General features: G+C 40.4%; 1 protein-coding gene across 4 annotated transcripts in view; it reads right to left on the reverse strand.

Annotated features, from left to right (window-relative positions):
* ctnnd2b (catenin (cadherin-associated protein), delta 2b) overlaps positions 1–15,120 on the reverse strand; it is a 131,518-nt gene that overhangs the window by 101,441 nt on the left and 14,957 nt on the right. For all 4 annotated transcript variants that reach the window (XM_026375509.1, XM_026375508.1, XM_026375507.1 and 1 more), the window contains exon 2: positions 1,571–1,707. In XM_026375509.1, the coding sequence (XP_026231294.1) occupies positions 1,571–1,702 (132 nt within the window). In that variant the 5' untranslated portion in view covers positions 1,703–1,707. The remainder of the gene's footprint in view (positions 1–1,570; positions 1,708–15,120) is intronic.

Below are 15,120 nucleotides of genomic sequence, written 5' to 3' on the forward strand. Positions count from 1 at the left end.
CTCTCGAAATTTCAACTGGCTATCTTTAGCTTCTGAGTACTAGTCATACTCACACTGTACTCGTTTTCTAGTACTTTTCTAGCCCCGAATCCTCAAAGTGGCCTGCAGAGGTCTTGTTATCTCACTTCTTACTAACTCCACACCGGATTCTTTTTTCATTTACCATTTTAAAAATTTTTTCAGAACCAACCTATGTGGACATCACTTTAGGACATTTATCAGATATCTTACTCACTCTGCACACACAAAAGATGTTATAATATATATTTTTAACATATGCAGTAGTATTCCTCTAAGACCGGGAAAAAAAACTTTGATCTTAAAAATATATAATGAAATTTACAGATCTCAAAGCTTACATTCAATCTGTGCTGATGAGTGGTATGTGTCCTGGGGGAGAGGAAGCTAAATAAAAGTTGTTTTTTTAAATATAGTAGTGGGGCTCTGAGGGTGGAGATACCAGTGCAACAGTCCATCTGTTCAACACTGTGGTTCAGATTAAAAGATTTAAACTAAATGTGCATGGATTGACATTAATTTTGATAGACACATACATGATTCTCAGTGGTTAACCTCCAGTGACTCTGGAAATCACCAGCGCCAACATTTGCCAAGTATTAAATAGTATATCTCTAGAGCAGATTCCTGCAAAGTTGTCCAGCCAGGAGTGATTTTCCTCTGATTGAAGCTTGCATTGTTGTCAACCATGAAATCTTGGACTTCAAGATACAAAATGTCATCATCTGCAAAACTAATGAGTCAAACACGCAACAGTAATGATTGAGTCTTAAATCTCTTTCAAGCTTCAGTTCAGCTTATTTAGGCTAGATGAACAATGACAGGTAACATTCAGCTTTGGTTCACGTCGAGTGATTCTCACCTCATGGATCCAGGTGAGGGAAAATTCTTGAAAATTCTTGTGTTTCCACTAAAGCAAAACTTTATCGGCCTTGTAATGTAATGTAACACAAATGATATGTCACTATTTTCCTAATTTCTCAACAAACATTATGTAAAGTTATGCACACCTTATGCATAGGTATCAAAGCAAAAATCTGCGTAAGCCACAACAGTTATGTTATCCAAGAATTAAATAATGAAAGCAAGGTTAAAACAGATGAAAACATCCGACGTATCTTGGCAGAATGATGAATATTCAAATATCGTCAAGCTTTATAGCCTAATGTTTGTTAATGTTAATGTTTTTCTGAAAATAATCCAGATGGAGACTTCTCTTTGCCTCTTTGATGCTTTCACATACACAACATCTCCAACAAAGCTGCTCAGACACGCTGTGAGAAATTATGCATCCCAACACATTACAGCATTCTCTAAATTACACTGAGCGGCTGAAGCCCGCGGCTTTCTGTAAACAGATCAAAATGTGGTGTCATATTTGCGACACATTAGCTCAGATGGGCATTCCATCATTTGTGTTTACTGTTTACTATTGCCTTGTCTCACCCTGAAAGGACCGGAGGAATAAGCCTCACTACTTTCTGGTATTCATACTTCATTAACTGTGACAACCCTCACACACATACACACACAGTACACACAGAGTTCTAACCTGTTCCTTGACGGAGGCAAGGATGGCGGAGGTGGTTTCAGACTCAGAGCCGTCTCCGTTGGAGGCGTTGAGGACGGGGCTCAACATGGTGGCAGCGCTGGCAGTGTTAGACGCCACCTCAGGCACTGGCATACCTCCTGGAAAACAAGGGAACATGCAACTGTTTAACTATTATTAAAGACACTCTGACATGCCAGCATTTAGGCTGAGTGGCTGTCACACCTACACAGACAAGCAGATACAGATATAGAGCATCCGCATACAGTAGTGGGGTCACATCAATAAAGATCACCGATGAAACCGCCTGAGAACATACTTCTTTTTTGTGCTAATACATTAAAATTTGGATTCCAGTCATTCCATATTGTCCATATGTACTGTGATGTTCTCAATGGATATGGATATTTCTAGTACAACATTTTGGCCAGTGCTCGATGTGCTATGTTATGATTAATACAGCATTCACATTTTCTCTGAGTTATTCATGATCGGGGTCATGGAGAATTGGAGCTCATCCCAGCATGCATTTGGCAAAGTGTCGTAACACGTCCTGAACAGGTGCACTACTACGTGTTCGGAGCAGGAAATCTAGGCCAGTGAGAAGAAAGAGTTCAGCCTCTATATAGATGATAGTAACTGTTCTGTTTGACCAATAGCAGTATTACTACTAGCAGAGATTAAAATAGTAGTAGCAGTAGCAGGATTTGTAGACATATAGTAACCTAAAAAGTGGTATTAGTGTCTTTGTGACATGAGGAGTAAACTCATCTAGCATACTCCATACAAGGTATTCATCAAGGTCTTATCAGTATCTGTAAAATAGTATGTAAAATAACAAGTGTTATCTTAAAAAATTAATAAGCTTAACAAATTCCTAAGCAGCTGGCAATGATAGTTTTCAGATTAAGTACGTAAACTTGTTACATTTTTACTAGAAAGATGCTCCAGATCTCCACATCTTAAGTCTGCTGTGACCCCAACTCCCCAACTCCATCCTGTCTGCCGCCATTGTTGTAACAAATATGATCAATATGTTAAAAGGGAACGTATTTCTTCAATAAATAAAGCACTTAATTTATGGAGGACAACCGAGTTTGAAAAGAGGCAGTCGGGCTGGAAGACGTGATGTGCAAGACTGAGCTTGAGTCCGGAGTTTTGTGTCAGGCTGGGTTTACTCAAGCAAAGCACGTTGGTCTGGGTTAGAGAAAGAATGCATTTTCGTTTAAATATTAATAAGGATACTGTGTGTGAAGTTTCACTGTGAAGCCAGTGCTGTGAGTGCCTGAGGCCCACCATAACATATGTTAGGAATGTTACAATGGCAAACACCAACATCACTAAACTATGTGTTGTTGTTGCGGTGCAAGATCAGATATATTAGCACATGATGATTCACATGATAAATACATAGAGTATTTTTGGCAGTAGACGATAATATAATAAACTACAGTGTCAGCGTTATTACATTACAGAACTAAAGATGACCTTTTTGCAGAACGAGGACTATAAAGAATAAGATTTTATGTGTAATTGGCGATGGTAATGAACTGACAAGGAAACCTCTAACACAAACAGTTACACACAACATGTGTTATAAACAAGTTAATTTCCAAAAGAGTTAAAAACCTGGTGTTAAAAAGAAAGTATCAGTCCTAGGAAAAGAGGAACTGATGTGCATACACACAAATAAACACGCACACACTTGCATGCTTGATGCCATGTGTCATCCTGTATTTGACCAAGCGTAGGAGGACACGGGCTTCACATGTGCCATGTAATCCTGATGCAGCACGGAGCTGGTGTAACGGCTGCATCAGCCAGCTTTGCACACTGATGAAAGGCTTGTCATCACAAATGGGCATGCACACACACACACACACACACACACACACAAGGCCGACTGTCAGCATGAGGCAGCACCAGGATAGCGCCAAGGCAAAAATGAAAGTGGAGCTGGTGAGCAGAGTGGGGGGATAAGAGTGGAAAGGAAGGGGTGAGAGGATGAGGTGAAGGGAAAAGAGGAGTCGAAAGAAAGCTGGAATGATGGAGAGGAGGAGGCAAGGTGAGGGGAAAAGAGAGATAGAACAGACTAGGAAGGTAAGAGAGAGTAGATGAGAAGGAACATTGGACAATGCGCACTCCCTCCTTACCCTCATCACCACCCATCCTCACTTGCCTCATCATTACCATCCTCCTCCAAACAATATGTGCTTTACTCCTCCTTTCTTTCTCATGCTCTCTCTCCCTGTTGCATCCCTCCTCCTCCTCCCCCCTCCTCCTCCCCTCTCTCTCTCTCCCTGCCCACTTCTCTTCACTTGACCTATTTCGGCGTCTTCTCGTCTTTTCAGCACATTTCTGCTTTATTAGGCAGCACGCTGCAGAGGGTGACAGGAAGGAAGATGACCCGAAAGGTTGCAGGTTGGATTTGAACCTGCAAGGCTACAGTGCAGTGTACCTGTAGCCTTGCACTGTACCCCACTCTGGCTGGACTGACATAACTGCTTGGCATTATGCGCTGTCACTTGCAGCCATACACTTTCTTCTCCTGTCTACTTCCCTGCCTACTTGCCTCCTTTTCATGAACCAACTTCTCCATGTAACTCTGTCATCAGTCTCTTTATCACCTCTACTCAACTTAATCTGTCTCCATCCCTCTGTCCCTCTGTAGAATACAATGCCAAATCCTTCTCATGCACTCTCACTTCAACTCATTTCACAGTTGCCAGAAAGGGAGCCTTGAATTATAGTGAGTGCGGCAAGCATTCTATATCTTTAAGCATCGAAGCAGCAGTATATCACAGCTTAGAGATACATTTTCATTACCAAGCTCTTAAAATGCATCTTCATTACTTTACTGAACTTAAAGCATATTTGCCAACCGAAAACTGAGGCAGCGATGCCCTGACTGTACTGAGTTGAGCAAGATCTATTTTATGCATTTTATTTCTTTTGAAACAAACGTTTCATATGATTCACTTGAGTCATGATAACCTTCCAGTTTAATACTAGAACATGTTGGTTCAAACAAAATTAGGCTAACAGTACTACTTACTGTGCCACTGATGTGGAAACATTTCTAGGCTTTGTATTTCTGGACATTTGCCAAGTCATTTCAATAACATCACCGTCACTATCCCACTGTAGTCATACTGAGTCATGCCTGCACTGGTAATAAAGAGAAGATGGGCCAGTCTAACACCACCCACATGAATGAGATTTTTTACAACTGACATTATATTTTTAGTTTAGTATATGGAGAGCAGAAATACTGTGAAGTCCATTTACTCATTTAGCCACTTTCTTGTTTGTACTCATCATGCTTTCCCAAGAATCACCACTTTTCATCTTGTGCATTTAACATCTACTCACTGTTTTTAATAAACAAACATTTCTTCCAAGCAGCACTTGAAGCAGGAACAAAACTGCAAACCGAGTTTAACTTCAGTGTAGGAGGCAAAAAAACAACTCTGGGTTAGTAGCTCTATATAAAAATCAAGAAATTCAGAAAAGCTTTGTTTTCAAACCATAAATATTTTCAAATGTATTTATGATTTTAATGAACACTGGGTATGAAAATTGTCAACCTGTGGACCATAAGCGTCATCTTCAGAGACCATTATTTAAAATCAATTAATCCCCATTGGGGAAATTGTTGATGGACATTTGTACATAGATGAAGGAGCTAACACCAGTGTGTAGAGAAACCTTGACATGTGGGATGGACCATGAATCAAAGCACCAATCCTGGGATTCAAGGACAACTGTCCTACCAAGTGAGCTACTGCTGCTCCTAAGGGTCAAGATGTACAGTACTTTCTACATGTTGTGCATGGACTGTCTACAGTGCCAAGAAGGTCAACTTATTTTATGTTGACTTTTTTGGACATCTTGAGGGTTTAATGTCTTATCCAGGGGCACTTCAACATATGGCCCGGAGGAGTCACTGCTATTGCCTTGTGAAAAAAGCGACAAGTGCTTTTTTCACTTTGTCATGTTGTTCAGTCAAATACAATATAATAAAGCTACTGTCCAGAGATGACATGTTTTGTAGTGTGCATGTGGGGAACGTAGTCGTGCGATAGACTGGCGACCTGTCCAGGGGTATCCCCGGCCTCTCTCCCCACGGCTGCTGGTATTGGTTCCAGCACCACAGCGACCCTATTCAGCAAAAGTGGTTAAGATAATGGATGGATGGTGTGGAACGTGTATGAATAGAAGCACATTGTCTATAGTGCGAGTCCAAGAACAAGTGGAAAGCATGAACTGGCCTTTACTTAGGCCGTCAGTACTGTAGGACAAAAATACAATTTTCCCAATACTTTATAGTAAATATATCCATCAACCTTAGATGTTTTAGTTTTTAAAGAAAAATAGCAAATGTTAGGACGCTGACACCCTAAACTAAGGTTGTAAATATGGTAAATATTACACCTGCTTAACATTATCACGTTAGGTGAGCTTGTAATTAGGATGCTGATGTTAGATTAGAGCTCAAATCACCACTGTGCATAAGTACAGACTCACAGCATTGCAGTTGTCATGTTTGAATGGGATTCTCTTTTTCTTTCCTTGACTGCATGATGTTATGTTTTCATGTCATGTTAGCTGCTGATCCTCTGTTGACTATTACAGATTCTTTTGTACTGATGATTGAAGCTCTGATTCTGAAGTGACTCTTATCATTTGTTCATCTGAGAGCATCCATATGTACAAACGCTTTCACATGACAGTACATTCTAGCTTGAACTCGATCAGAGAACACAGAGGACTGGCCAGCGGCACAATACGCCTATAGAACAGAACAAGAGAGAAGCTCTGGTTTTGACTGTGCAGACAGGGCAATCATCCAAATATAGGTCAACTCAACAGACCGTGTCCAAGCCCTCATCATACAAGTGACCAGTACAAAGCAGCTTTGCCCAATAACAGCTACCAGAACTAGGTTATAGAGGCTCACAGCCCAGCTACAGACAAGACTTTGAATATGGATTAGGCCTAAAGGCTTTATTTCACTGAAGTATAATCTTGGATTTTTAGGTCTATATTTCAGCGTCGTAATGCAGGGGTATTTAGCCCCGCATTTCAACGTGGTAATCTCTGATAGTGCTGCAACGTTATAAATGCAGATCACCATGGCATGATTGACATGCCTGACACAGGGAATATTGAGTTTAATCTCTTGACCCTTAAAGCTCATCAGTCAGGTCTGAGACAGGCATGTTTTGGTGAAGACAGAATCCATCACAGATCAGCAGCGAATCACTCACTGCAATATCCCAGTGCAGTACTGCTGCGTGCATGTTGTGTTGTGTATTTGTAGTTCTGTGTACGTGTGAGCACAGAGCACCAGAGCATTCCTGCGTGTGTGCATATTTTGTGTGTGTGTGTGTGTGTGTGTGTGTGTGTGTGCGTCCCTGCTGGGATGTTAGTATTTGTTATGTGTTTGACGGGCAGTCCCCTGTCGCTTCATTAAAACTTGCTGCAATGTTTTGTTTGGGCTTCACCAGTCATCTGTCCCTTTGTCTAGCCCCTGACTCGCCTTTCAAATGAACAACACTTCAACGCAAAAATTGACAATGTAATTAGTGCTGTGTATTTATTAATACCCAGCGTTCTAAGCCAGGCATGGACTGATTGTTGGGAAGTTCGGGGACCTATTGTATTCAATAGGCCATCTATGGCTTTGTTTAGTTCAGGCTATTCATTCAAATTAGGTGTCAGGTAATTACATTACAGTGATCCTGTTAAATTTGGTTTTCTGTGCAAACCAATATAGGAAGAAAATCTTTAGTCCAGCACAAACAGTACATGAATTAGCAGACTGTGTGACTTTGTTTACTGTTAACTTGTAGAACTTTTCAATTTGACTTGTCAAATTGTGGCACCGGACAGCAAATTCCACAGCTTATTTTGTTGCTTATCAGTCTTCCATGTATATTTGTTTTCACTCAACCTTGATACTTGAATTAGACAAACTGACTTAAACAAAATGTAAGTTTGCATCTAAATCTTCTGATCTGGTTTCTTCATTGACCAGAACACACAACTGCACATGCAGTGTATTTTAAGGATGATGGTTTTGTTGTTCAAATACTGAGGTACAGAAGAATGCCCAGAAAGGTCTCACCCTCAACTCTGCAGTTGTCAAGGGACCATATGCAAGACACACATGCAGGCTTGCGTAGTAAATGCTGAGTGTGCTGCCAGTATTGCCATGAGATAATAGGGAATCAGTAGAGATGGATTCATTATAGAGTTTACGAAACACAATACTTGGACAGTAAAGACTGCAGTTTGTGCTATGTCCCACTTTTTAGCTTTATATTCACACACCCATTGGATGTAGCGTATTTGCTGTTATTGTGCTATCACAGTGCCTGCCCTGGGCTAAATGAGTCCTCATGATTTACAGTTTAATAAACAAGCATCAAAACTGATGCAGCAGAACCGGTGATATTGCTTTTTTCTCTCGCCTTACTCTTGTTCTTCTTGTTATTCTTGTGTCAAGTCTTGGCTCCTACAGTAGACATCCTACAACTTGGCCTCTGACAGTTTGGTTGGTGATTGGAGTGTTTTGTGATACCAGCAGCTGATGATGATGATGATGGCTTAATCAAGTGACATCACGAGAGGAGATTTATACTTCATACTTTGTGCTATTTTTCACAATTGTGTGTTTTTTCAACAACCGTGAACATACTTTAAGTTGTGTTTATATGTTGACATTTAATGTGAAGATTGCTGTCATTAATCAGCAGATTGCTTTTTCACTAATGCTTTTTTAATAAGTCAGACTGTCTGACTGTGGAAAAGGCCTGTTGTAGGGAAAAATATGCATTTCCCTGCAGAGCTGACAATGGAAGACAATAGTAACCAGCTTTGCAATCATGGTTAGGGCTTAATCACCCACCAACTGAATCTATCCACGGATAAAGTCCAGATGCTAATGGACATTTCTATTAAGTCCACACACAAATACATACTGTACCTGCTGTGTAGTCCGGTACAGTCGTTAAGTGTCACTTAACGATAGCAGCTCCGATGACAAACCATTAAAAGGCAATTGGCCACACTAAAAATGTATTATTTAATAATCCAAGGACAGCTTTTAAACTTCAGTCAGAGGCCACTGGGCCTTTTCATTTCGATTGTTTGTTTCTTTTCCCGGCACAGTCATGCTTCACATGCATGCAGTTGATTGCTCAGAGGGAAGTGAGTGCAGTAGTTAAAGGAAATAGCACAGACATGTTAGGAAGAATCAGAAGAGAATGTGACTAAAATAAGCTGCAAAATAGCCCTGTGACAGTAGGTGTTGAGGGATGACAGAAGCTTGGTGATGGTCTTTGAGCTTCAGGCTTTCACAAAACAAACTCTGCAGCTAATGTGGTTGATTAGACTTAGTGACAACCACATTAGCACATATCAACACACTATACAGGCTATATTTAGCATAAACTACAGCACAGAACACAAGTGCACCCGGCCTGATCAAGAGAAATATGACACAGAATTGAAAGTACAGGTGCAAACAGCACATCTGTAGTCAGCGGAGCTCTAGGTGTGCCCATCTTCTGCTTGTAGACATTTCTGTAGACACCTAAAAAACATTTTTTATGTATGAGCTGCCCAAAGCTTTGAAAGTCTTACTGTAGCTGTGTCTTCCCCAAGTTTTAGTTAGAGACACTGTGCACACTGTCCAGGAGGACTGATGGCTACATGGAAACATTTAACAAAGGGAAGAAGTAGGATTAACATGCAATCTGCGGGATTTGGTGGAACCTTTTTTAAGAAGTGCAAAATACTATTATATAGGTTAGACTTTTTCTCATCTTTATTACAAAGGGGAAAAACTTTTTGTTGTTAGAGCTAAAACAAAGTCACGGCTCGTACAGCTCAGTTCAAACTAGTCCATTCCCACTGAAAGAAGAATGAGATCAGCTGTGATTTCAGAGGCTTTCAGCTCACTGCAGACATCAGTGTATGTATAGTAAGTCTTTTTATAGCAAATACCCTTTGTGGCTTTTTTTTTTTTTCAGCAGTGTCTTCAGATCTTTTAATCCCATGCAAAACAAGATTTACAGTCTTACCTGATATAAAGCCGCAGTGTACCTTGTTACTCCGGTCTATGACTACAGTTAGAAGCTCTCATGTTGGAGGCTCAGGTTTATTTGACCTAAATTTAAACTTCACACAGGCTGAAATAAACATTTAGCAGTGGAATTCAATTAGCTGTGTTTCCTCGTGATCCAAGTCTGCTGTTTTAATTAGTAAAGGCGCTTGGGTGCACATGTCTCCAGAGGCCAGGAAATGCTTGCTCTCTCCACCTCTACTCGCTCGCGCACACACTAACAACCTAGTGGCTGTGATACCTTACAAACATCTTTCCATTTGCACATAGTTAAGCCGGTGCACACATCAGGGGGTTGACAGCTCATTATAATGTCATGATAACTTGCATACAGACATTTTTCTGCAATTAGAAATGAAGCTAACTGTTGGAACACTGTGAAATTACTGTATTTATTATTTTTATTTGTATGTCATTCCTACTGTTCACTTTAGAGCACAGACAAACCTTTAATTTGGATATTATATATTGAGAATCCAGCTGTTTACCTTCAAAGGAAACCTGACCCTGCAGTGCATATTTATGTATAAAAGCAAGGGTTAAGGGTTCCCTCATGAAAAGTCATGATGGTAAAGGAATCAGTGATTAATATTTATTAGGTGCAGATATCACAGGAAGTGAATCTGCACATGATGTATTTTTTATCCAGAGTCATCAGTCTGGCACCGACGCACACTGATCGCAGCTCATGTCAGAATTATCACACAATGATCACAGAGGCTGACATGATGTTAGTTAAATGAATTTAAGAGCCCTAAACGCACAGCATCCCTGTGAAGTGACACATTAAAACTGAACCATCTTCCTCACCAGGTTGTTGGCCAGGGAATCTGCACAAATACTGTAGCGACAGGAACGGATCATCAGTGATTCATTCAGAGATACTGATCATTTTACACCCATAATGTTTCCGATTCATGCAGTTGGTGGCACAAAAACATCATACAGTATGCTGATTATCATTAGCTCTGCTTCCCACTGTGGAAATTTGTTAAACTTGCAAAACTCAAATAAAAGTCATTTGATTACCCACACTGCTACGCATATGAAAAAATCACCTCTCAACATAGTCTAACTCCAACACCACAACACAGTTGACATATTAACTCTATGTAAATGTCCTGTGCACCATGAGAATTACACTACTGTGAACTAAATATATGAACTATCAACACAGCACAAAAAGGTGCAACTGGAACAGACAAAGTGAAAGATGCTCACATGACTGTATAGTGTGAAACTTTTCAAAGTCATTAAAGACAGACACCGCAACATGACTTTGTTTTGTCTTGAAGTTTGTGTTACTTTCTGTATTCGTGGTCTTACATCTTGTCCTCTCTGTTTCTCGTAAGAGGAGACGATTTCAGAAGCCCCTAGAGATTTTTTTTGTTCTCCCACCTACCCAACCTAAATTTTGTTTGTTTGCTTATTTTCTTTAAACCACAAGTCATTACTCTTGTTTGCTTTCCCTCCATATTTCGTTTCATCTTTCATTCTATCTAATTCACAGATAGTCCTTGTTGTAGTTTCTCTTGTAAGAAGGATGTTCACTATTCTTTCTAAATCTGGAGCTGGTTTTGGTCAAAAATTTGGAGATTTTGTCAAAATTTTGTCAAACTGCAGTCGTGGCAGTACAAGTAATATCTACAAAAAAGAGAAAAAAGATCAGTGGAGTTGCAGCGCTGCATTTATTAATGGACCAGGGGGCATAAAGATGGGAGTGGATGGTGTGGGCAGCTTTAAGCAACATGTGGTTAAGTTTAGGAAAACGTTGTAATGTGTTTAAAAGTAAATAAGTATGTTGCACCTGAAGTCTCCCTTAGATTTTTTCTCGAACTTTACCCAAGGACGATGAACAGAACATTAAAAAAACTGTAATAATAGTTATATTATATAAAATATATTATCTGGGAACATTCAAGTGAATTAAAAATAAATTCTCATTATGGTAAAACATGAGGTGGTTGTAGTTATGTTCTACTAAAATATAATGATGGGTGCAGTTTAGTTGTATAAAAACATTAAATTTTGGAGACAGATGAATTGTGATGCAGACTGCAAGCCTAACGTCACTAAATGCCAATGACGGATGTCGTGCCTCTGCATGCATCTCATTTTGTATCATGGCTCTTTTCTCTAAAGCACTGTCTTTATGCACAACTTTGATCTTTCAGTTTGAAATTAACTTTTGAATGTGTACAGATGTCTATATCACATCATACATAATGATAAATTCATATTTTCTCATCTCAGAAGTCTGAAAAACAGGAGACGGGTGCAGTAGCTACGTTTTAGACACTACTGTGCAGGAACTACACACAGATAGAACATAAGCTTATGATATGCAGCAAGTGTCCTTCAGTAACCTTGTAAAACACACAAAAACACAATTTGGCAAACATGTCTGGTCATCAGAAATGGAGGGTGCTACAAATACAAGAAAACCATGACCAGGAGCAAATTCCTGCGGCCAGGTGTCGAAATCTGTGGAAGGTCTGAAAGCAGAATAGTGCTGTGGCTCTAACAGCAGAGTAATGTCCACAGTCTTGGACTGAGGCCTTCAACAATGACATTGATGTAATGTTTGAGTGTTTCACATATGTGTGGTCATATCATTTTACACACAAGCAAGCAGAAATGCACTATAAAATATATAATGAATATATGTTTCCAAAATTATAAGATAATTCCAAAATGTTTAAGGTTCAGGAGCAATTTTAAAGCTTTGACAATTCAACTGAAATAACACGAAGATGCTTGTGCAACTGTGTCATGCTTTACTGTCATTGGCTGGGAGTGCTGGGTCCATGGGAGACCCCTACTGGTTTGCTGATGAAACACGATGAGCGACGAAGCTCAGAATAACCACAAGCAAGCAACACAGCTGACCTCCGCACACAGCCGGTCACCGCTAATGTGCTCTTATTGATGAACGAATACACGCCGGGAGGGAGGGAAAGGGTTCACAGAGTTTCCCACCGAGTTCAATAAAATGCACAACTTCCATTCAGAAACACAACACACACACACACACACACACACACACACACACACACACACACACAACAGCCCAGTATCTACCTTTCAGAAGCAACAGCAAAGTGAATCGTTTTGCATGTACTGAGCAAATGTCTTATTAGTGTTCATAAAGATCAGCCTCTCATGTCTCAAATATCATGTAGTCCGTCGTCTCCAATTTAAAATGAAAGAACATGTTCCCTGGTTTCCCTTACAAATTATGCCACTCTAGCGAACAGGGAAATGTGGCCAATACAGAGCTTAAGAGTTCAATTTTTCATGTAGTGTAATGGCACTCACTGCAGTGACACTGCTCTGAGAGTATTCCCACGTCTGTTTTAGCTTGAAAGAAAACGAAATTAAATAAGAATAAAGGAGGACGGCAACCCCGGCACTGATGTTAATTTAGTTTTTTTCACTTTTGAAAATACATAAGTGGGAACCTGAGAGAAGAAAAACAAAAAATCCAAGGCTCCCCTCGTGCTGAACAAGCCCCCAGCTGGTAGCTGCAGAAAAACTGTTCACTCTAGGAGTTGAACCTCGTTTTCGTCATGAAGTCGCCCTTGTTTGCTACTATGCTATTTCTCTGTCTTCAAACAACCAGTCAGAGCGGCTAAAAATATGATCAACATCATGAATTATACATATTTCCCTTAGATCCTTCTAAGAGATCAACGCTCGCGAGCGGCTTCAGCGCATGGTATAATTACAGAGGTTACTACTGCGGTGATAAACACAGTGCAAAGACAAATTAAATCTCGCACTAGCCTCTTCCACCCACTGAGGAATTCAAACTGGGCGACAGTAGAACAAGATGTTTGTGAACGACAAGATCAGGGAATGAGCGTTACAGCGGCTGTTGGTCAAACTGCAGGAGCTCTGACATCTGAGTGTGTGTTAGAGATGAAATCCAGAGGATTTACATGTTCAAAATCCATCTCACCGATTTCCACCAATAACAGATTCTAATGTTTCTCCTCCTTTTATAACTCTTACATAGTAGAGTCTGATATCTGGTGTACGATGCTGACTGCTGTTCTACTAATGACCTTGTGTTCTTCTGTGTGTGTCCCTATTCACAACCTACTTTACATTTAGCAGAGCACTGCATATGTGGAAAAAAGTCCTCAGAATGTGACTTAGTGTCCTGCCACTGCTGCTCTATTATTTATCGACAGAACTTATGAGTATGGGGACTATGAGTCCCCATCTATGGATGCAACCACAGCAGCTTTCCAACGTAGACAAAACAGTATGAGAATCTGGATTTAATTGGTGGACCACTAAAATTTGATTTGTTTGACAGTGCAGTTTGTGTTTGCCATATAATATCCTCATTAAAGCATAGCCAAGTGATATTTGCACATATAACTATAAAGATTGAGTAGAGTTAAAGCGTTGATCATGGAGGAACATTATGAAACATTACACAGGCTTCTCATTGCTATTCACCGCACTACAAGTATCACCATCACCACCCCAGCATAGCTAGCACACTGGCTATCTACTGTAGTCCATGCATAATGCATCAGCCTGGCTTTGAAGGGCTTCTCTCAGAAGAAATGACATCACTGGAGAAATCGCTTATGGAAGACAACATTAAAGATGAACAATGGCCCCGGAGGCTTCTGCCCGGGACCACGGCTAAAGCTCAACTTCAAACACGAGGACGGCAGCATCAAACAGCGGAGATGACTGTGGACAGCATGATGCAAGTAGGAGGACCCATAAAATGTCAAGAAGGAAACGTGTTCAAAAGCTCTTAAATATCAGCTTTGCTTCGAATGCCTGTTTTAAATCGCACAAGTGCAACTTCTTAATATCTGCACTAAAGAAAAAAGGATGTTTTCCATGAAAAAGCTTTTAAAATGGCAGGCCATGGTTTTTCTTTATTTAGACTCTTTTCCTCCAGTTCAGGTTATTTCTGTCTGTTTTGGGGTCACATCAATCTAAATCATCTTGCATCAAGAACAACATAATGGGTGATGCCAAATGATGAACCCAAATATTTATCCATCCACCCTCATGGGTTATTTCTAGTGGCTGTCAGGCTACTTCAGGACTTGAATGAATTCCAGTCTCTTTGGATTCTTACTCACAGGTCACAGCTTCAGCTAAACATAAGTTAAATGACTAAGCTGTGTGTTTCTTTTGCAGTGGCTTCTCCTGGCTTATCTCACGCTGAACAGGACGTGCTGTTACATTCCCAGCAGCACTGATACATTTTTAGCAGTTTGTGCAAAAAACAGTGCTGAGCTACAGATGGGTTTGAATCGTCACAAAGCATCAACACACACCCACAACCAGAGCTTCCCGCGAGCATGTGTTTAGTGCAGCGAATACAACGGGAAGGTGACGGCCAGTGGATGCGGAGACTGCAAAAAGGATTTGCGACTGGCCCGTC

The sequence above is a fragment of the Anabas testudineus genome, chromosome 17, assembly GCF_900324465.2.
Source record: "Anabas testudineus chromosome 17, fAnaTes1.2, whole genome shotgun sequence".
Taxonomy (NCBI): Eukaryota; Metazoa; Chordata; class Actinopteri; order Anabantiformes; family Anabantidae; genus Anabas; species Anabas testudineus.